We start from the raw sequence: 22,169 nt of genomic DNA on the forward strand, positions 1-22,169 counted from the left end.
GAAAATAAGGTTAAAATTAGATTTGGATGGAAACCTAAGTACAGACACATTTCTGACTGAGGATTTAAAGCTCCATATATAAAGGTCTCTGTCCATGTGTTGTTTGATTATAAAGCAGGTCTAGGTTTTATATTAATACTGTGAAAGTATCAAAGCCTCAGTCCACAGAGAAATGCACACAGCCTGTATTCAGAAAATGAGCCTTAAAACCAGCCGTCAGGACTTCTGTAACTTTGTGATGTCACAACAAAACAGTCACCACCCTCAGCCACACCCCAAGCCCCAGATTGGCTCACCAACCTTGTTACTAGCGCTCTGGAGAGAAACTTGAGAGAGGAGATGTAAAACTACACTGAGATGGTTTTTGGTTCTTAAAACCACAAACATATCTTCTTATGGATCAACACTTCAAATAAAACACAGGAGAAGAGGAAAAGATGGAGCTTTAACAGATGAAACAATGGAATAAAGACCTTCCTCTCACTCTCTCATTCTCTCTTATCCCTTTGGGATAGGACTAGCTCAGATTATACGAGACCCTCATTCCTGAAGTCCAGCAACCAATTAATAGACAGATAGCAATCCAGCTTCAGTTTTGTGTTGGCAGTGCTTCCCTCCAGCATGTTGTTTTCCCTGATGTGAGGTTTAGTGGAAAGATCAGAGGCTGCAGGACACTTCCCTGAGGACCTCCACAACCTGACTTTCTGTTTTTAAATCTACCTACGTGTTATAGGCTCTAATGGTGCCTGCAATTGTGGCCCTCCTTTCATACTAAGGGGCCCCCCCGGCCCTGTGGGTGACTCGGGAAATCAGGGGTTTCCAGGAGTCCCAGGGGCCCCAGGGCAGAGAGGAGAGAAAGGTTTACCTGGAGATACTGGAGATACTGGAGAACAGGTGAGTTACCAAACACCAGGGTCAGAGGTTGTATCAGTAACCCAAAGTTCATTGATTCTTTTTGCGTGTTTGTTCTTTTTGTGTTGTGGTTTTGTTTTATTATTTTTTTTTTTTTGTGTCTGTAGGGTCTGGGTGGATTTCCAGGCGTCAAAGGGTTAAAGGGTCAGAAGGGAGATTTCATTGTGGTGGATAGATTAGGTGAGTTTGTCACCTGTCTGCACACCTGTCTCACCTCTCCTGAACTCTACACACCAGTACACCACTTATGTCAAACGATGTCTCTTTCTTCAATTTTAAAGATTTTGTTTTTTGCAGTCCCACTTCCTGTTTTATGTCCCTATTTGTTTATTTTGTGTGTTGTTTCTAAAAATCAAACAAAAGTTGTTGCAGCTCAAATGATCATCTCATCACAGTAATATGATGCACACGTGATCATCTGCATACATAAACTTTTAACATGGATTGTACCATTTAAAAAGTTTATATTTGCACAAAGCAAAATGGTGTATGCCCACAGTAATCTGATTTATTATGCTTGTTTTTTTCTTCATTAATCCCGTTCAGCCATAAACGTTCCATGACCCCTTAGAAATACTGATACATGGGGCGTCGAGTGGCGCAGTGGGTTGAACAGGCGCCCCATATGTAGAGGCTACAGTCCTTGCTGCAGCAGCAGCGAATCCCGCATCGGACGGCCCATTACTGCATGTCATTCTCCCTCTCTCTGCCTCCCCATTGCCTGTCTCTCTCCTGTCTCTGTCCAATAAAGGCACAAAAGCCCAAAAAAATATATACTAAAAAATAGAAATACTGATACAGATGTTGGTAATGTGAGGTGTTTGTGATCAGGCAGAAATCAGGAAGATGAATTAATGTGACTTTAGCTGTGATGTTGTGTCATTGTATCAGTGGCTCTGATTGGATGTTTGTCTCCAGGTGAGAAAGGAAACATTGGCCAGTACGGCCCCCCAGGCAGACAAGGATTCTCTGGGAGAAGAGGACGTGATGGACTCTCTGGCACCCCTGGTAACCCTGGTCCCCAGGTGAGTCAAATGCTCCAGGTGAACTCACAGCACAGGTCAGTGTAGTACAAGTATAGAAAGGGTTAAAAAGAGTTTCTCAGAAACAGAATCGTTAGTGATGAGGATGGAGAAGTCCAGAGACAGAGAGCTGAACATCAGATTGACATGAAGTTAGTGGTGGTTTCACAGCTCTTGAGTTCTGTACTAATGTACAGAACATAACTAAACTACATCCTCATCTAATGAATGTTCTTGATCTCATTCCTCCGCACAGAAAATTAACCCTTTACATTTTAATGACTCCATGACTTTTCTCTATAGCTGTGGTTCCCAACCTTTTCCAACTCATGACCCACTTGAAAATCTCAAAAATCTTTACAGTCCACATCCGATCCTGTAAGAATAATGTCTCAGAGCACTTTTTATTTTAATGATAACAATCAAACAACAGGACTGAACTGAGAACAGGGGAAGCTCAGTTTTTTTGTGACAGAGGAGAGATATGACAGATTCACCATCTTTCCTTTTAACTGTTCCTGCTGCTAACCAGCTATTCATGTTGATACTCCAGTTTTTGCCATGGATGTGATCTTTTAACGTACAATCAGACTGAAATAGCAAACAAATACTTCTTAACATTTTTAATATTTTAAAGATCATGTCATTGAAAAAAAAAATTAATATTATTTTGATGCTTAGAAGTCATAGACAAGAGCCACTCCGTATAACTGACAACCTGACCCACAACCATCAGGGTTTTCTTCAGTATCACAGGAAGTCAATGATAGATCCATGTACATCTGTGGGGATCATTTACTCATCATTACTCAGTTTCAGCTCCACCACTGGTAAAACAGTAACTGTAAAACCAGGAAGCTTATTCACATTGTTGCTGTGATGAAAGCTGCAGCACCTCTGGCTGAATGATGCTCCTGGTCCAGCTGTTCTGACTCCTGTTTCTGTTCAGGGTGACAGTTTTACCAGCTCTCCTGGAGACAGAGGCTTCCCAGGGTTTTTAGGGCCAAAGGGATCATCAGGACCTCAAGGCTCTCCAGGAGCAGATGTAGGTGGAGCAATAGGAAAGCGTGGGCCCCCTGGGGAGCCGGGAGCTCCAGGATTCCTGGGTCCCCCAGGGCCAAAAGGGACTACTGGTAAGAATCAATCTGAAGTCAACATTAAAGTACTGTGAAAACCTGCTCCAGCAATGTTTCATTAGCTCTCCCAGAACTCCTCATTTAAACTCTCAATGAATCCTTCCACTACCTGTTTGACTGTTCCTCTTCCTGCAGGTGACACTCTGCCCTGTGTACCCAGAAACCCCGGCCCCCCGGGGGAGAAGGGAGACACTGGGAACGCAGGTAAACACCACCTGTAACATCTGTCTGTCTGTTCACCTGTCTGACCACCTGTGTGTCTGACTTCCTGTTCACCTGCCTGACCACCTGTCTGTGTCTCCAGGTTACACAGGACTCCCAGGTCCTTCAGGTTTTCGTGGCATCACTGGACCTGATGGAATTAAAGGAGACAAAGGACAGTCTGGACTTCCTGGACTACCTGGACGACAAGGTACCAGAGCACACCTGTCACACCTCCTGATGTCTGTAGATTGTCTATAACAGTATCTTTACATATTTCACCTCCGGCTCCTACAGGACCTCCAGGACTTGTTGGAGATACTGGAGAAGAAGGATCTGAAGGCTTCAGTTACGGAGGAGATCCAGGTACAGTCACTCTCAGTGGTTACTTTACACCTGAGTCATACCTCGGTAGTTTTATAGATCAAAGATCCAAATGACACCAAAACCATCTGTTCTGACCCATCTGGACCCATTTTTCTGAATCAGTGACTCAGCCATGAAAGCAGGTCTGGTTGAATCAGAGTCTGGTGGTTTCTCGCCCTTGGTTGGATTCATTTGACCAGAACACAGCAGTCGTATTGTGACCAAACCAACTGCATAGACCCTTCAGTGAAAGTGGCCTGTATCCAGTCTCAAATTAATTCTGGAGCAAATTGTTTATGGTGATCTCAAGGTTTGGCATTACTTGTTTTGTGTCCCATAAAACAAAAGTGTCAGAGGAACCAAAGATGACAATGAAACACGCCTAGACCCTGGTCTGAGATGAAGTAACAAAGTGAATTAATCACAAAAACATTCACTCTGTTAAAAACTACAAAGATTCTGAGGCATACATCTGAAAAATAACACACCATATTAAATAAATCGCATCTCACTTCACATGCTAACAAACACACGCTCAGTGTTTCCCTGTCTGTCTGTTGTCCAGCAGCTGCTGGTTAATAAGTTTAACTCACGAATGAATGTTTGCAACCTCCTTCAGAGGTCATTAGCACGAACAGAGTTCAACACATGAGAAGGGTGAGATACAATCCTGTTGGCCATCAGCTGGGCGTAAAACAGTAGGTCTTAACTCTTCTGCTCGTGTCGGCTGGGATTTGAATTTACATGGAGTGCACCAAACCTGACTGGACGCGGTTGTAGGTGTGCCTGGTCTTATGATCCGCGTTCATGTGAATACATGTGAAGGGGTGATTGTTGCTAACCAACACGTCGCCCTAACTTTGATCTTCAAACGAGCTGAAAGAAGCTGGAAGAGAGAGAGAGAGCTCCTCCATGAGCTCCAAAAGGACTTCTGCCAAAGTGAAACCTCTGAGTCTGCTGACTGTCTGAACAGACGTCCAGCGGGTTTGTCGCGGAGGACTCTCACTCTCGCTTAACGCTCTTTTGTCATTTATTCTGTGAACAATTATGTCTATATAAGATATATTATGTCTCCACGCTGGCGACAGTCTGAGTCAGAGGCTTATTGTTTTCAGTTTGTCTGTCTGTCTCAGAAGGAACTTCTTCAAATTTGACACAAACATTCACTTGGACTCAAGGATGAACTGATTAGATCTTGGTGGTCAAAGGTCAAAGGTCAAGGTCAGTGTGACCTCACTAAACGTGGTTTAGGCCATGTGAAAACAATATCTCCCTAACAACTTGAGGGTATTTCTTCAAATTTGGTAAAAGCTTTCACCAGGTCTCAAGGTTTTGGGTTTGTGAATGCAATATCTCCAGAACTCCTTAAGGGAATCCCTTAACATTTTGCACAAATATCCACTGGGACTCAAGAATGAACTGATTAGATTTTGGTGGTCAAAGGTCAAAGGTCAAGGTCAGTGTGACCGCACAAAACAGTTTTTAGCCATAACTCAAGACTTCACAGCAATTATGACAAATAAATGAGTCTCAGAGGGAAAAGGAGGTGAAAAACAGTCTAAACTAACCAAAACACATCAGTAAAAGTCAGGTGAGAGTGTTCTCGGCTCTCATTGATGAGATGTGTCTGAGGTGGGAGAGAGAAAGTAAACAGCAAGAAAGTCCTGAAGCTAGCCCTTCTCAGAGCTCCAACTGTGGACCTTCATCTGACGCGATCTGCAGGTGTGAGCTACACAGGCTACACAGGCTCAGTCAGTGAACTCAACATCCACAATCAACTTCCTGTTTCACCTGTTCACAATGTCCACTAACAACACACCAGTTATGCTGCTTTAGTTTCTTGTATGTAAACACATGGATGAAGAACAGGTGTAACAGAAGTTGTGTCCCTGTGCAGAGGACCAGGCTGATGAAAAAGGTTTTCCCTCTGAGGTATGAGGTATGAACATGAGAACCCAGAATAGAGACTGACTCATCAGATGTTTAACTGTGTGTGTACAGGCTCTCCAGGGATTCCAGGCTATCCTGGGCTCAGGGGCCCAGCAGGAGACTCTGATGTCGGACCCTCAGGACCCATTGGCTTCCCAGGACCACTGGGCTCTCAGGGACCTAAAGGAGTTCCTGGTCCCCCCGGCATAGATGGACTACAAGGTGAATGACCAGACCTGAGATGTACAGTGTAGCATTAACGCCATATTTTAGAATTTACTCTCGTTGAAATGGGGCACCAGTCCTCTAGGAGGACAATAATGAATTACTTCATTGCCAATTTTATCAATCTCATATCGGAAGCAATGACTTCTTGATTCAATGGATCTCCAGTCTCTACGTCAAAAGAATACAACAGGACAACAACTGGGTGTAAATAAAGGAGTTTATTAACTAAACTACTATCTACAGAGTAAATGCAAGGTGTAATAATCATAAAGATGAAAATAATAATGAAATGAGCAGTGTGATGAGTTGGCAATGGTGGGAGAGAATATGTTCTGGCTATACACTATGGCTATACAGCTAATGATGCTACATCTACAAATTAGGTTTGATGATTAAATATTGCTATATTTCGACATCAACCCAGTCATGAGCAGAGTGTTAAGACCGGCCTACTGTGAGTTGCGCTGTAGCTGAAGACCCTCGCCTGGAACCCACATGGCTGTGGTTGCCGTGGTAACCCTGGAGACGCGGGATCTAGGTGGATTCTCCTGGAGGCCGTGTCCCGTTATCACGATGACGGATTCTGCCGGTGTCTCAGCGATTCAGCTCTGGTGGAGTTTGCCAGGAGACTTTCTGTCTCGTTCACTCTTGATTTCTGCTCGGCTTCTCTGCAGGCGGTCGTGCAGATGTTATCTGCTGGTGTCTCTTGCGGGTTGATGCGAAATAACTCTAATGCTCTTCACTTTGGCTGGATAACTTTAGAGGAGACTGGCGTTGACCAGATGACTCTAAAGTTGTCAGAATCTTCAAAAAGGAAAACTTGATGATGATTAAAAGTTACAAAATTACTCTGAGGCACTTCTGTTGCTTTGGTTCAGTTGGTCTTGACTTGGCTTATAAAAATAAAAGATCGTGCATGTAGACAAAAAATGACGTTACTTGGAGCTTGTGGCAAAGAAAAATAAAAGACACGAAAAGTGCAAAAATGACTAAGAGCCATGAGTTTGTGGCTAGCAGCTTAGAGCTAAGAGTTTACATGGCTACAGAGCCGGGCTTTGAGCTGGGATTTTGAGCTTTGAGCAAAGATCTCAGTTTCTAGTTTCTGCATTGTTTTCTAGCTTCAGCTTTTCAGCCTCTAGGTTTTAGCTTCGTTTCTCGCATCTTCTTGTCATCTGGGTTTCTCTGACTTTTTCTCGAACTGAAAATGTGTGAATTGATCACGACTGTTTTATCCCCTGGGGGCTGGCGCATGTTTCAGGGGCATCACCCGTCTTCTCCTGTGTTTCCACTTGGAGAAGAGAGTAATTTTCCACTGAACTTTAGAATAATTTAAATCTAGAGTTTACTTATAAACTCGCACATCCGTCTTCCACCATGACCATGTGGTATCTTGAGGTGCTGATGTGAAGAAGTGATCACCGCTGACACGTCTTTACTGCAATCAAAAAGAAGTTTATTTACAAGAGAGAAACAGTGTCAAAAAATGCCGAATCCTGGAGCATCTCTGCCAATGTGAGATCTCTCCTCTAACGTCTCCAAAACCCCTCTATTTATCGGTCTCAACCCTCCTTTGGGATTTACCCTTCTTTCAATGGGGAGCCTTCACCCAGAGATTGACGACATCTGGACTGTGGCTTTTGGTCTTTGGCCTTTAACCTGTTGGGCCAGCAAGGACCCCCACATCCTGAGTCTCTCATATCGTATTTAACAGAAACCTGATGTATAAACAGTTTTGCCCCTTAATGCACATTCCTTAACCTAAACTTATAATGGATGGTTCAAGGAAACCTTTGACAAAGTCTTGGTTGACACCCTTCTTGGACTTTAGGATGAGACACACATAGAAGAAGAACATGCAACAATTTAGAATGTTGTAACATAAGGAAATGAAGTGGATAATACACTACAACCACAAAACATTAAGTGAAATAACATAGAAAACTACTTGCACTAATAATGGCAGAGAGGAGTAATAGGAGTGTTGATTTCATATTACATCCTTCAAACCTGGAATTAATCATGATACAAGTGGTTAATTGATCAAACAACAATATAAACATTTCCCAAAGCTAATAGTCTATAATTGTGGATTACACAGCAGTTCTTTGACTGTAATAATAATAATATGGACATTCTGGATGTCATGTAGTGTGTGTTACTTCGTGTGAAGGATACTTACAGTATAGTCACATGAAGGACATTGTCTTAAAATCTACATGTTACATTTAAAACATTCTATGGGATAGAAGTTTGGGATTAAACTATTGCATAGGAACATCTCATGAGTTACAGAACAGCTAGATATTTAATTTTACATTCTTCCTTAGATCTGTGTCTGTGAGGAGAGTTCTGCTGGTCACTACCCAGGATTGGAATATGGGTTGTAGTTTATGACTCTTATTTAGAGAGGGACAGAGGAAGGGAGGTTGGTGTGTGTGTTCATGCATGGCACAGACAGGCCAGGATTCACACCTTAGTGTTAATCAGTCCTTTTGTTGTTACTTGTCCTATACAAGAAACAATCAAATATCATTAGACTAAGTCTATTTGTTACAAACTGGAGATTTTGCCTATATTCTCCAGTTGTCTGGTGTCCATTGGTTGATCCTCTGGAGCTGACCCTTTGACCTTTGGTCTGGTTCTGTGTCGTTCGGACATGCTAAAAGCGTGGTCTGTTTGTGGAAGAGGGGTCCTTTGTCTCTGTTTCCTATCAATGTGATAGTTTGATGGTGGGAAGAGTCGCAAAGTGTCAATTGTGGGTCCGTAACTCTGCATGTCCTTATAATGAACTTCCTTAATGGCTTGTGACTGATGCCAGGCCAGGTATGTACGCTACAACAGTAAAAGAACTTGCTCATGTCTTTGGTGAACATGAATGTCCAGAAGGTGGCGGTAATGCACTTAACAGCTGTTTGCCAACCGCTAAGTAACATCAGAAGAAAAAAAGTGTGAACTTGCACTACACTGAGGTTGTGTCCAGAATAACTCGCTCAGTCCCTCCTCCCTCCTCGCTCTTCAGGGAGTTCAGTGTAGAGGACTAAACACTGAGCTCATCAGTAAAATGAAAAAACACTTTCGGATACTACCCAGGTCATTTTCTCCACACTGCTCTTCAGCGTCTTTCAGCATGAGCTCAATGCATGATGGTTTATATTGCCTGGTTAGTGACCATCGGTTGTACATTACTTTTCATAATGCATTGTGGGATACTATGAGTCCACTATATAGGGTATAATAATTCTCACTATACATTCGGACAGCAATGCAAGATGACAAACTCCCTATATAGTGGACTATTTAGGGATTAGTGACTGATTTCAGACACAGCTGGAATATATTGTACAAGGACAGTAAGCAGCTAGACTTCCTGTGTGCTTGTTAACCTTTCAAAATAAAAGAAGTCTACATGATGTGTCTGTGTTCAGACAAACTGGGCTCCAACACAAAACAGAAACATTTCATTTGGATTTCAGGTCATATTTACTCCTTTAGCAGAGCAAAAGTAAAGTCTGACACTTACACAGTGGAAACACTCGAACATGGATGCTTTGACACACACTGATTTCAGGTGTGTGTGTTCCACAGTCTTACTCCTGAAGTTTAGTTCAGTTTGAACCAACAGGGGGTGCCGCAGCAGCAAGAAACATCAGGAGGTCACTCAGTGTTTCTGAACTGTCACAGCAGCTCAGGCTTTACACAGACAATAATGTGCCAGGATTCATGTGCAGGAACTTCAAACTGTGTCATGGAAACTAAGAGTGTTACACCCTCACACACCTGTACAGTGGTCCAGATACAACCTGTTCATCATCCTGAAAATGTGTCAGAATATTAATGAAAGATCACGGGAAAAAAAAAACACAAGTAAGAGGAAGAAGTAAAGAGTCGACTGTGAGAGGAAGTCATTGATGTAAGTATGCTGATTTGATTTGATTTGATTTGATTTGATCTGATTTGATCTGATCTGAAACTATCTGATCTGATCTGATCTGATCTGAACTGATCTGATCTGATCTGATCTGATCTGAGCTGAGCTGAGCTGAACTGAACTGAACTGAACTGAACTGCACTGAACTGATCTGATCTCAACTGATCTGATCTGACCTGATGTGATCTGAACTGATCTGATCTGAACTGATCTGATCTGATCTGATCTCATCTGATCTGATCTGAACTGATCTGATCTGATGTGATCTGAACTGATCTGATCTGATCTGATCTCAACTGAACTGATCTGATCCACACTCACTCCTGCTACGTCTCCTCTGCTCTGCTGTGATAAGACCTCACTTGTTTTCTGTGTTTGTCCAGGAGTCCAGGGTCTGGCCGGGGGCCCTGGAGCAAAGGGCCAGAGAGGGCAGGATGGAGCCCCAGGTATCACTGGTCCCCCAGGTCCTTCACCTGGCCTTTGTGACATAGGAAAACCCGGTTCCAAGGGCCCCTTTGGCCCTCAGGGACCCATTGGACCCCCAGGTAAACTCTTTCCATTACTTTATGTTACATTACATATTTAAGAGAAGCTCTTTGTTAAAATAAAACTTAATCAGTATGACTTCTTTCTTCTCTGTAGAAAAATATTAAAGTTTCAGTGCTGTCTGTTAATCTGTGGTGACATCATGTTTAATTTTCAGGTTTTCAGGGAGAGAAAGGTGAGACTGGGGAGGTGGGTCCTCCAGGCTTTGGCCTTCAAGGCCCTTTAGGGAAACCAGGTTCTCCAGGTGTCCCAGGATACCCGGGGCCCCAGGGCCCCTCTGGCCCCATTGGAGACTCTGGACTGCCAGGACCCGACGGTCAGAAAGGTGAGCTCCTCCCACCAACACACCTGTGTTTAAATGTTTCCTGATGACACAGTTTCTCTGAAAGACCCTCTGTTTCAGGTCTGTTGGGACCCCAAGGCACGTATGGAGCGCAAGGGGCTTCAGGACAGACTGGGGCCACTGGAGCTCCAGGATGGACAGGAGAGAGAGGGTTCAATGGACGAGATGGAGTTCAAGGATGTGAAGGGCCAAAAGGAGAGAAGGGTAAATGCTAAGTGATACTACTACAGATACTATTACTGTACTGTAATCCCTGCTGCAGCACTGCAATCCCTGCTACAGTACTATAATCCCTGCTGCAGAACTATAATCCCTGCAGTACTATAATCCCTGCTGCAGTACTGTACTCCTTGTATTAACTGCATTCATTCAGTACAGTAATGTTAATAAACAATGAAACATGTTGCTGACAAAACCTGCTGCAGTGTTATAATCCGTGCTGCAGTACTATAATCCCTGTATTAACTGCATGAATTCAGTACAGGAGTTTTAATAATCAATGAAACATGTTGCTGACACAGATCTCACCTCAGCTGTGTTGAAAACCCTCCTGTGTGTCCCCTCAGGATGTAAAGGGCCCCCAGGGCCTCCAGGAGATACCATGTGTGTCCCAATCAAAGGAGAGACAGGAAAACCAGGACCTTCCGGAATCAAAGGTTTCCCTGGACCACGAGGTCAGAGCCAAATAATTATCATTGACTGTTACCGTAGAGACCAGTGTCGCAGGGTTTAATGTCACACCGGGACACAATTCCCATCCCGCACCAACACCCTCCCCCGACCTACTCTTACTCTGTTATGTGTCTGTGTGAATTGGGAGTTGGTTATTGAGTCTATTGAGGTTTACAGACCAGAGTCCCAGAGCAGGGCAGCCCCACTTTGAGTCCATGATGGATAAAAGGCCACAAACCAACAAATGAGAGCTCTGTGCAGTTATTTCCAAAGGATGAGTCATAAATTGTTACTGGAATGTTAGATTTCTCTTCATTATCAATTAATTAATCAATTAATTTTTGACAGAAAATGTCAGTACAATGTCTCTGTCTCCACATGCAGCTGCTAAAATGTTAAAAAAAAATATGTGTCATATTCAGATTCAGACTAGACATAGAAAAGAACAGGTCTTTTCTCTGTCTGTTTTTGTTGAGAGATGTGCACAGCATGCGTGAAAAATGGGCAAGAGGCTGAATCTCTAGATCACGCCACCGAACTGCGTCGCAAGAAATGCAATGTACACTTCATGTAGAATATTTTCAGCACTTCATCTTCACGTGAAAGCAACACTTTCCTTTGGCACTACTGTAGTGTGAATACCACAATTTAGAGTTTGCTCTCGTTGAAAGGGGCACCAGTCCTTAGGAAGGACAAAAATAAATTACTTAATTGATTAATGTGATCACTCTCATATCAGAAACCATGACTTCTCAATTCAATGGATCTCCAGTCTCTACGTCAAAAGAATACAACAGGACAACAACTGGGAGTAAATGCAAGGTGCAATAATCATAAAGATGAATATAATAATGAAATGAGCAGTGTGATGAGTTGGCAATGGTGGGAGAGAATATGTTCTGGCTATACACTATGGCTATACAGCTAATGATGCTACATCTACAAATTAGGTTTGATGATTAAATATTGCTATATTTCGACATCAACCCAGTCATGAGCAGAGTGTTAAGACTGGCCTACTGTGAGTTGCGCTGTAGCTGAAGACCCTCCACTGGAACCCACGTGGCTGTGGTTGCCGTGGTAACCCTGGAGACATGGGATCTAGGTGGATTCTCCTGGAGGTCGTGTCCTGTTATCACGATGATGGATTCTGCCGGTGTCTCAGCGGTTCAGCTCTGGTGGAGTTTGCCAGGAGACTTTCTGTCTCGTTCACTCTTGATTCCTGGTCGGCTTCTCTGCAGGCGGTCGTGCAGATGTTATCTGCTGGTGTCTCTTGTGGGTTGATATGAATTAAACTCTAATGCTAGGAGCCTGGGGTTGACCAGATGACTCTAAAGTTGTCAAAATCTTCAAAAAGGAAAACTTGATGATGATTAAAAGTTACAAAATTACTCTGAGCCACTTCTGTTGTTTTGGTTCAGTTGGTCTTGACTTGGCTTATAAAAATAAAACATTGCCTGTGTTACTTGGAGCATGTGGCAAAAAAAGAATAAAGGATGCGGACAAAACGATTAAGTGCAAAAATGGCTAAGAGCCATGAGTTTGTGGCTAGCGGCTTAGAGCTCAGAGTTTACATAGCTACAGAGCCGGGCTGTTGGTAAGAGCCTGCACCACAGAGCTATTGAGCTATGTGTGAACTGATCACGACTGTTTTGAACTTTTGAATAGTTTAATTCTAGAGTTTACCTATAAACTAGCACATCAGTCTTCCACCATGACCATAAAACATTAAATGAAATAACATATAAACCTAATGGCATTAATAATGACAGATGGGAGTAATAGTGTTGATTTCATATTACATCCTTCAAACCTGGAATTAATCATAATACAAGTGGTTAACTGTTCAAACAACAATATAAACATTTTCTAAAGCTAACAGTCTATACATGTGGATTACACAGCAGTTCTTTGACTGTAATAATAATAATATGGACATTCTGGATGTCATGTAGTGTGTGTTACCTCGTGTGAAGGATGCTGACAGTATGGTCACATGAAGGACATTGGACAAGGATAGAAGTTTGCGATTGACCTATTACATAGAAACATCTCATGAGTTACAGAACAGTTAGATATTTAATTTTATATTCTTCCTCAGATCTGCGTCTGTGAAGAGTGTTCTGTGGGTTGTAGTTTATGACTCTTATCTAGAGAGGGACAGAGGAAGGGAGGTTGGTGTGTGTGTTTGTGTGTGTGTGTGTGTGTGTGTGTGTGTGTTGTGTGTGTTGTGTGTGTGGTGTGGGTTGTGGTGTGTGCGTCGTGTGTGTGTGTGTCTGTGTGTGTGTCTGTGTGTGTGTCTGTGTGTGTGTGTGTGTGTATGTATTCATGCATGGCATAGAGAGGCCAGGATTCACACCTTAGTGATAATCAGTCCTTTTGGACTTGTCCTATATAAGAAACAATCAAATATCATTAGACAGAGTCTTATTGTTACAACTGGAGATTTTGCCTATATTCTCCAGTTTGCCTGGTGTGCATTCGTGGATCCTCTGGAGCTGACCCTTTGACCCATGATCTGATTGTGCATCCCTCTGACATGATAACAGCGTGGTCTGTTTGTGAGAGAAGGGTCCTTTGTCTCTGTTTCCTATCAATGTGATAGTTTGATGGTGACAAGAGTCACAAAGTGTCAATTGTGGGTCCATAATGCTGCATGTCCTTACACTTAACTTTTTTAATGGCTTGTGACTAATGCCAGGCCAGGTATGTACGCTACACTGCATTCCTACGCACAAGCACTGCTATGGAGCGCACTGTATTACGCTGTACTACACAGTTTCCTGCTGCCTCTCCTATAATTGGCAGCGCGCTGATCTATATCTACTGCAGGTAACACACTGACTATGCATGACTACCTCACACAACCCCACGTCAAATAACCTAAGCTATCTCTTTAACGAAGAGACCCTCCACAGCCACGAGTGTGACTCCACACAGAGTTAGGGTGTAGGAGCCGGATTGGAATTGAGTCACGGAGTGGCAGAGTCAGGTTCAGTGCTGCATTCAGGTACTCTGGTAAAATAGAAAATACACTGAAAACCTTACCACTCATCTCACAGTTTAAGACTAATTATAACAGATGACTTTGAAATGTAACTTTCATTATTGTAAACCATGAGCTGGTAACAATTTAACAACCACAACAAGTCTGAAAACACATTGCTAGCTATCCAGTATGAGTTCACATCTCTACAGTTAATCAACAGAGATCTGCCATGTTTGTTCATATGTTTCATGGCAGCAGCAGAAATAAGAAATGGCCTGAACACATTAAAACTAATTAAATCAAAATGTAAAATAACACAGGCACTAAACGTATAAATATCAGATCAAGGTGTGTTGAGACTGGTCAAGTCGAGACAAGTCATGTAGTGTGTCAAGTCATGTTGTGTTGAGTCAGGACGAATGAAGGTGAAGTCAGGTCAGGTGGAACCGAGTTGAGTGAAGTGGAGCTGGTTTAAGTGAAGTCAGGACAAGTCAAAGCGAGTCAGGTCAAGTCCAGTCCAGTCAGGTTGTATTGAGTTGAGTGAGGATGGTTTGAGTGCATGGGTTTGTCATACATAGCTACTGTAAACCCAGAGGGACAAACATCTCAGTCAGTCACCACCTCTGCTCAAACTTAAACTCAGTAGTGTTCTGGGTTTTATTCCTTTCATTTTTATTTCTGGCAGTTTGTTTAGTTACTTCCACATGAGTCAGTTAGACCTAAAGAAACATTTTCAAGAACCTCAAGCAAGTCCAATTCCCTTTGGAGAGCAAGTAGACAAAGCATGATCTGGATGACTGAGAATCTCCTCAGACATGTAAAAGTTGAGTTGGCAAGAGAAGGTGTGAGCTTTTGTGACTGATGGACTCAGGATGAAAGGCTGTGGCTATTTCCTGGAGAGGGTACGCATCAGTGGTACAACAGATGTTGTTGGTGAAGTTTTTGCAAGCCCTACAACTGGTCCACAGGAACAAGAGATAAGAGCAGAAATGAGGGTCTGTGACACAGTAACATCAGACTGATCCTTTATTATCAAACACATCTCTACAGGAAGTAAAGGTGTGCGAGGCGTTACTGGTAAGCCAGGGTGTCCAGGCAGCAATGGCCCCCCAGGTATTGTTGGACGCCCAGGACTGCCAGGTTCCTGCGGTATGTCAGGATCCCCTGGACCACCTGGACGTCAAGGACCTCCAGGACTCATTGGCTTCCCTGGACCAACTGGAGATCAGGTAAGAAAAAGAGGTTAAAAAAAGAGTTCATTGGTCAGATATAATGATGTAGAGATATCTGAGAGTGTGACTACAGAAACCTAACCTGAGAGTGAAACAGGAAGTACAGCTGCTCATCACACCTGTACAGGCTGGACTGTCTCAGGTCTTTGTGACTGCACATGGTAACTTTAAGATTTCAACTTGAAGATTCAAAGGTGGGTCTAACAAAAGACCTGTTCAGAAATATTGATTGTGGTTATCGTTATCATTTGTGGTTTCAGGGTGACCCAGGATGTCCAGGGAAATCTGGAGAGCCTGGTCACCAAGGATGTACGGGACAGAAAGGTACAAAGTCAACCGACCACCATGACTCAGCAGATTGATTTGATGCTTTTCATACATGAAATAAAAGAGACAGAAGATTTGACTCCTGCAGCTTGTTGTATAAAGTTTATGTTTGTGTTTCAGGTGATAAAGGAGACTCTGTTGGTTCTCCTGGCCTACCTGGAAACAGGGGGCCTCCTGGAGACTTTGGCCCCACAGGTGAGGCTTACTCAGAGCAATGTGTTTTGTAATGAAAACGATTATAAAACATGTCATCATTGTTTAAACCATCAGGTGAGTTTCTGTATGAATATTTCTCTCACTCAGGACCTCCTGGACCTCGAGGAGATCCCGGAAGACCTGGTTTCCTCGGGCCTCCGGGACAGAAAGGATGCAAAGGAGATCCAGGCCACCATGGAGACCCAGGTTCACCAGGTAAACAGGTTCTCCTGGACCTCATCATTATTTTACCTTTACTCTGTAACATGAGCTGAGTTGTGTGACCTGATACCAACCAAAACCATTAAAAACCAGCATCAGATCAATCTGTCTGGGAGCAGAATGGGAGGAAGACCGGATTTACATCCGGAGTTATAGTCATACAAGCTACTGACCCTAAACCTGTCTGCCTGTCTGTCTGGTTTATTTCAGGTGTGACCGGTCCTTCAGGTCCCGGAGGTCGTCCAGGTTGTCCAGGTCTTCCTGGTAAAGCAGGTGCTGATGGTCCTCCAGGAGCGCAGGGCTGCCCGGGACTCCAAGGTCAGAACTCAAACCCAGACCTGCTGTCATGTGTCCATGTTAGATTTTTTAAAAAGGTTTTTAGAGAAGCTTTCCTTCAGTGGAAGAGGGTGGAGGTGACCTGCTGTCTCCAGATGGATATCTGATCTGGATCAAGAAAAAATTCAAAAGGATTCGGATTCATTAAGCAGATTTGGAACTGTTCAGATTCAATAAAATACTAGCGCAGTTAACAGTTTTAGTCTAATTACAGCCGTCTCTTTCTGTCACATGACCCCACACCTGCATGTCATAGTGGTCCCTCAAGAGTATCCCACATCACGTCCCTTCACTTAAAATGATCTTGTTGTTACCAGGTGTAAATATAAAGGTGATCAGATGTCATTGTCTAGACTCACCTGGCAGGTAGATACCAGGTGGATATGATGCCACAATGTAAATAACCAACATTAGTGTAGCTGCAAACCAAACCTTTATGGACCTGACAGATTACAGTGTACATGTTTGTTTAAATTTTTCTTCTGGATGTTTTTTGCATCAGGTCCTCCTGGACCACTGGGACTTCATGGACTGGATGGACTGAAAGGAGTGAAAGGGGACATGGGGACCAGAGGTAAAACCCATTGTCATCTTTTTTATCTCCACACATACACAACCACCTGATATCATGCAACCAAAGTAGAGTTCAGCAACCTGACCGTAACCTGATTGGTTCCAGCAACCGACTCTGTGTCGGGTCAAGCTCAGGTTCAGGTTCAGGGTCAGGTTTAGGTTCAGGTTCAGGTTCAGGTTTAGGTCATTGTTATTTATTTGTCTCCAAAACAAACATATACCTTTGTCTTTGAAGAAAGTGGGTTGGGTCTGATAGGGACTCTAGACCAGAACTCTTCGACCAAAGCTCCATACTTGATGTGATGACAGCTGTGCTAGGCATGAACCTGACCTGTTGGTGATTTTGTGGTTGGACAAGTTTCTACATGTGAGAAATGAGAATATGATGAAAACTTGGATGAAGGGGCAATAATGAAGTGGTGACTGCATACTGTGTTCAACATGTGGTCCAGAGTCACACAAATCTGGTTTTACAGCAGATCTTCAAGAGGATAATGGTGGGAGGATCTTGATGAACCTCTTCTTGTCAGAGTTCAGTTAGAGACATATTTAGTTTTAAAATAATGTTAAAAAAAACAGATTCCTCTAAATGTCCTTCGTCTTTTTAGGTCTGGGTGTGCAGGGTCCTCCGGGTCTCCAAGGTCTTCCAGGGGATAAGGGTCCTCCAGGTCCTTCAGGTCCCTCTGGTCCATCCCAGCCTGGACAACCAGGACCCAACGGCCCCCCAGGACCCAAAGGTCTTTAACAGTGTGATACATTGAGTCAGAGCAGTAGGGATGTTAACATCACTGATCCATCTGAAGACCAGACCTTCACTCTGACTCTGTGTCCATAATGTGTTTTCATGTGTTGTTGCAGGACCTCCAGGTAGTTTTGGACCTCCAGGTAAACGTGGACCCAACTGTCAAAATCCAGTCTCAGGCCCAGGTGGAGATCCTGGTTGTTCTGGACCAGATGGAGAGCCAGGTCAGACTTTAACATTCAGGTTTAATAAATTTCAGCAGATCACACTGGATGACCCCTACCTGGGTTGGTGTTTCAGGTTGTGTTGGGGACATGGGGGATCCAGGTCCTAACCCTCCAGTACTTGGGGATGAAGGGGACAATGGGGACTCAGGATGCCGGGGTCAAATTGGCTCAAAGGGATCTCTGGGACCCAAAGGACTGCCAGGCAACCCTGGAGACTGTGGAGTGAAAGGTCAGACCCTCTCCATGTATCAGAGACAGACCCTCACTTAGAGAGCTAACTGCTAACTCGCTAGCTCTCTGTAGAGCAGGTTATACCTCAACAACACTGGAATGGTGAGTGTTTGAGTGACTCCACTGACTGCTTCCACATCTAATTTTGTGTGTGTGTGTGTGTGTGTGTGTGTGTGTGTGTGTGTGTGTGTGTGTGTGTGTTGTGTGTGGTGTGCGGCGTGTGTGCGTGTGTGTGTGTGTGAGATCAGGTATGAAGGGGTCACAAGGTCTGATGGGACTACCTGGTAATCAGGGCCCTAGAGGTTGTACTGGTCAGAGAGGGCCTCCAGGACCAAAAGGACTTGATGGACCAGTGGGTCCAAAGGGAGAAAGAGGCGGAGTCTCCCCGTGCCCTACTTACCCTCCCCCACAGCCTGGTCCCCCGGGCCCCCCTGGCCCCCCTGGTAGACTTGGAGAGGCTGGCCTCCAGGGAGAAAATGGCCTGAAGGGATTCAAAGGTGAGCAACAGGAAGTGGACCAGGTCCCATTCAGACTATTTTCTGTTGGAACAAATCTGATTCCAGGAAAATAAAATCCAGAACCAGCTCAGCTGATTCACAGCAGATGGAAAATAAAGCCTTCCCAAGTTAAACTCCTGGCATCAGCTGATTAATAAAGTGGCTGGTGTGTTCCAGGTATGAGGGGGAATCCTGGATCTGAGGGACCAATAGGCTTTGTGGGGCCCCCAGGTCGAGACGGAAACCAAGGAGAGCCAGGCCTGCAGGGGGAGCAAGGAGTAGATGGAGCCAAAGGTGACACCCCCACCTGTCTATGATAATCTGATTGTCTAACGCTTATTATTAGTTTTATGTTGTTTTACGTAGTTGGTTTACTTAAGGTCAGATTTTCATAATTGCACTTATTTTTTATAATTACTTATTATTTTTTACTAGGTAAGTGGTAAATTACTAGGCCTCGTCAAGGTAAGACTGTTCTCCCTGAGACCATGGTAGTCACCTTGGGACCCGGGATGTGAGCTGCTGAGGGGACGCCAGTCTCATGTCTCTGTAACATCTTAATAAAATTTTTATTGTTAATCTCACCTGAGAAAATGTCAAAATTCCCAGGCTCAAAATCTCCACCGTCACCGCTGGTTCAATGAACGTTGTTCATTGAACACCTAGATATTTTTTGTGAACCCTGAACTGAATGAATCAGTTTACAAATGATGAACATGAATGTGCTGCTCACGTTTTATGACAGTTTTACAGCAGACACAGCCCGGCTTGGCTGGTGCTAGCGGTACAGACGGTGCAGACGCATCTACCACTGCTGAAGCCAGTTTGTTTGGGCATTTGAAGCAGATTTATGAACAAACAAGTGAAGAACCAGACAGATTATATTTATATACAGATTTTAAATGTAACTCATGTCTGTGATTCTTCAGTAATGAAGAATCATTCATTTAGATTGGGACTGGCAATGATTAGAGGCTGGTGAAAAACAAAAAATGGAACAAATGAACGTGAACTAATTCATTTTTGCAACAGTGAACTGTCAAAATTTTAATAAATGAACTATTAATGTGAAGTAGTTCATTTTCATCTGTATGAACTGAACTTTGAACTAGTTCTTTTAAAGTGTGAACTGGCACAACACTGGATACTTGGCAACCCCAAGTCCACACAGTCAGCTCCCAAAGTGTCCCTGATAAAATGTGGAAAAACCCTTGTGGTTATTTGACCTGGACGTGGTTCAATGTGGACTTTGAATGTGAACAGGACTTGATCTGTGACTGATGATGCATCACAAGAACATAAGTACAGACCAGAACCTGAGTCCACTCGTCCTCTGTAGAATCACTTTTTTTTGCTGTCATTGACACAGAGCAAAAACAACAACATGGCAGTGAAGTTGGCTGAGCTCCTTTTTAACCAGATGCTGATACATCCCTGGTGATGTCAGCAGCCAATCAGGTTTTATAACTGAACTATGAACAAGCCTTGATTTACCAACCTGGCAAAGCAAGAAAATGTCCGGGGTCCCCCCAGGATTTAGGTCAGGGGAAGGTGAGGGCCAGTCAATGGCATCAATGCCTTTGTCATCCAGGAACTGCCTACACACTCTGGCCTCATGAGGCCGGGCGTTGTCCTGCACCAGGAGGAACAGCTCTGTGTGTCCTTAGGGGCAAAGAAGTAATGACACAAACCACAACCTATTTTATGTTACATTATGAGAAGTGTGAATAAACTTTGCTTTTGTGTTGATTGTCAAAGCACTTTGTAAACTCTGTAGGGTAAGGTGCTATATAAATAAAGTTATTATTATTATCATCATTATTATTATTGTTATGAAGGTGATTAATGGGAAATACTGTGGCTCACTCACTTGTGCATAAGCTCATTGTGTGCCTGCCTGTGTAGGCTTATATCATTCTCTTGATAATGCACCCTTCAGACCAGGTTTCTGTTGGTCAATCACTTTCAGGAGCCTCAAGATAAGAATGCACCAACAATGTTCCTGACCACACCTCAGTTTAACACCAACATGCCCATGGGCGCTCAGATGGGAGCAAGTGTATTTGCTATTTCAACTTTGGAGCCGGACGGGAAAATGTGTGTGTCTGAAACTAGCAAAGCCAGTTCACTTTGGTGTAAGAGAGGTCTCTTTATGTTAAAATATCGGAAAATAGTTAGTAGTTAACACATTCTAATGGCTTCATTTTATCAGACCAACAGTCAAAAACAAAAAAATGTTAAGTTTGCAATTATTCATATATGTGAAAAGTGGGTAACAGAGTAACTCAGTGACTCAATCAATGAGCAAACTTATTGTGTTTTAACTTTCTATCAGTGGACTAATGGATTCATTTTTCAGTTCTAGAGCTCTGTTTGATTTCTTGTTGTCCAGGAACATTTTTAAATTTTTAAATTTTTAATTTTTAAAATTTATACTGGGAGTTAGCAGGGATCCAACAATACCCAGGACCCCTCAGGAGATGAATCCAGTCATGACTGAGTTTTACTTTTTCTGTTAGTGGATCTCATGTTTTCACTTCATGATGAATAAAAACATTAAGCCTGACAGTGAACTGAGCATCAGCTATCTGAAGGTAACATACATCCAGGTCGTGAAACAAATGAGCCTCTGAGACCACATTATAAAAAGGCCTCAGCCTGCAGGCCACCGATCACAGTGCAGTATTTACTCAACAGTTTGTGTTAGACTTGTTTGTACAGTTGTGTGTCATCTGTGTGGATTTGTGTTGTTAATTTAACTTCCTGTCGTGGTCTTTGTCTCAGGTGATGCTGGTCCAGTCGGTGACCGCGGTTCTCCTGGAATATCCAAAAACTTGAACTCGGGCTTCCTGTTGGTTAGGCACAGCCAATCAAAGAACATTCCCACCTGTCCATTAAACATGAGGCCCCTGTGGAACGGATACAGTCTGCTCTACTTGGAGGGCCAGGAGAAGGCTCACACTCAGGACCTTGGTATCTATTACACACATAAACTTATAAAGACACATACTAAGGTTCTCATGCTGTTGAACTAAAAATTGTCATATAGTCTCACAGATAATTCAGTGCCAACATTCTCAACACCTTAGTCTTACTCCAGACCTACCCTATCCCAGGACTTGTGCCCAGATGTTGATGATTTGTTTACTTCTTGTTCCTGAGCTTTTTCCCAGGTGCTCCTTCACCACCCCCCTCCTGCACTCCCCTAAACCTCTTTCAGGCCAGGCCTCAGGAATGGACACCAGTGTCCCTATTCTAGAGTCACGGATTCTGTGATCTCAGGGTCTTTAGTTAGTTAGTTATTTAGTTTGTTTA

At 43.4% G+C, this 22,169-nt stretch overlaps 1 protein-coding gene across 2 annotated transcripts in view; it reads left to right on the forward strand.

Annotated features, from left to right (window-relative positions):
- The window catches only part of LOC111216873 (collagen alpha-4(IV) chain-like), a 58,597-nt gene that overhangs the window by 28,061 nt on the left and 8,367 nt on the right, over positions 1-22,169 (forward strand). For both annotated transcript variants that reach the window (XM_022738513.1, XM_022738514.1), the window contains exons 22-45: positions 734-894; positions 1,020-1,092; positions 1,831-1,937; positions 2,884-3,067; positions 3,206-3,274; positions 3,375-3,482; positions 3,569-3,637; positions 5,639-5,788; positions 10,106-10,267; positions 10,426-10,593; positions 10,672-10,815; positions 11,178-11,285; positions 15,323-15,501; positions 15,765-15,828; positions 15,952-16,026; positions 16,135-16,242; positions 16,459-16,566; positions 17,087-17,158; positions 17,766-17,894; positions 18,016-18,123; positions 18,200-18,355; positions 18,606-18,854; positions 19,032-19,148; positions 21,639-21,827. In XM_022738513.1, coding sequence (XP_022594234.1) covers positions 734-894; positions 1,020-1,092; positions 1,831-1,937; positions 2,884-3,067; positions 3,206-3,274; positions 3,375-3,482; positions 3,569-3,637; positions 5,639-5,788; positions 10,106-10,267; positions 10,426-10,593; positions 10,672-10,815; positions 11,178-11,285; positions 15,323-15,501; positions 15,765-15,828; positions 15,952-16,026; positions 16,135-16,242; positions 16,459-16,566; positions 17,087-17,158; positions 17,766-17,894; positions 18,016-18,123; positions 18,200-18,355; positions 18,606-18,854; positions 19,032-19,148; positions 21,639-21,827 — 3,057 coding nt within the window. The remainder of the gene's footprint in view (positions 1-733; positions 895-1,019; positions 1,093-1,830; positions 1,938-2,883; positions 3,068-3,205; positions 3,275-3,374; positions 3,483-3,568; positions 3,638-5,638; positions 5,789-10,105; positions 10,268-10,425; positions 10,594-10,671; positions 10,816-11,177; positions 11,286-15,322; positions 15,502-15,764; positions 15,829-15,951; positions 16,027-16,134; positions 16,243-16,458; positions 16,567-17,086; positions 17,159-17,765; positions 17,895-18,015; positions 18,124-18,199; positions 18,356-18,605; positions 18,855-19,031; positions 19,149-21,638; positions 21,828-22,169) is intronic.

The sequence above is a fragment of the Seriola dumerili genome, unplaced genomic scaffold (genome assembly GCF_002260705.1).
Source record: "Seriola dumerili isolate Sdu_G_001 unplaced genomic scaffold, Sdu_1.0 BDQW01000036.1, whole genome shotgun sequence".
Taxonomy (NCBI): domain Eukaryota; kingdom Metazoa; phylum Chordata; class Actinopteri; order Carangiformes; family Carangidae; genus Seriola; species Seriola dumerili.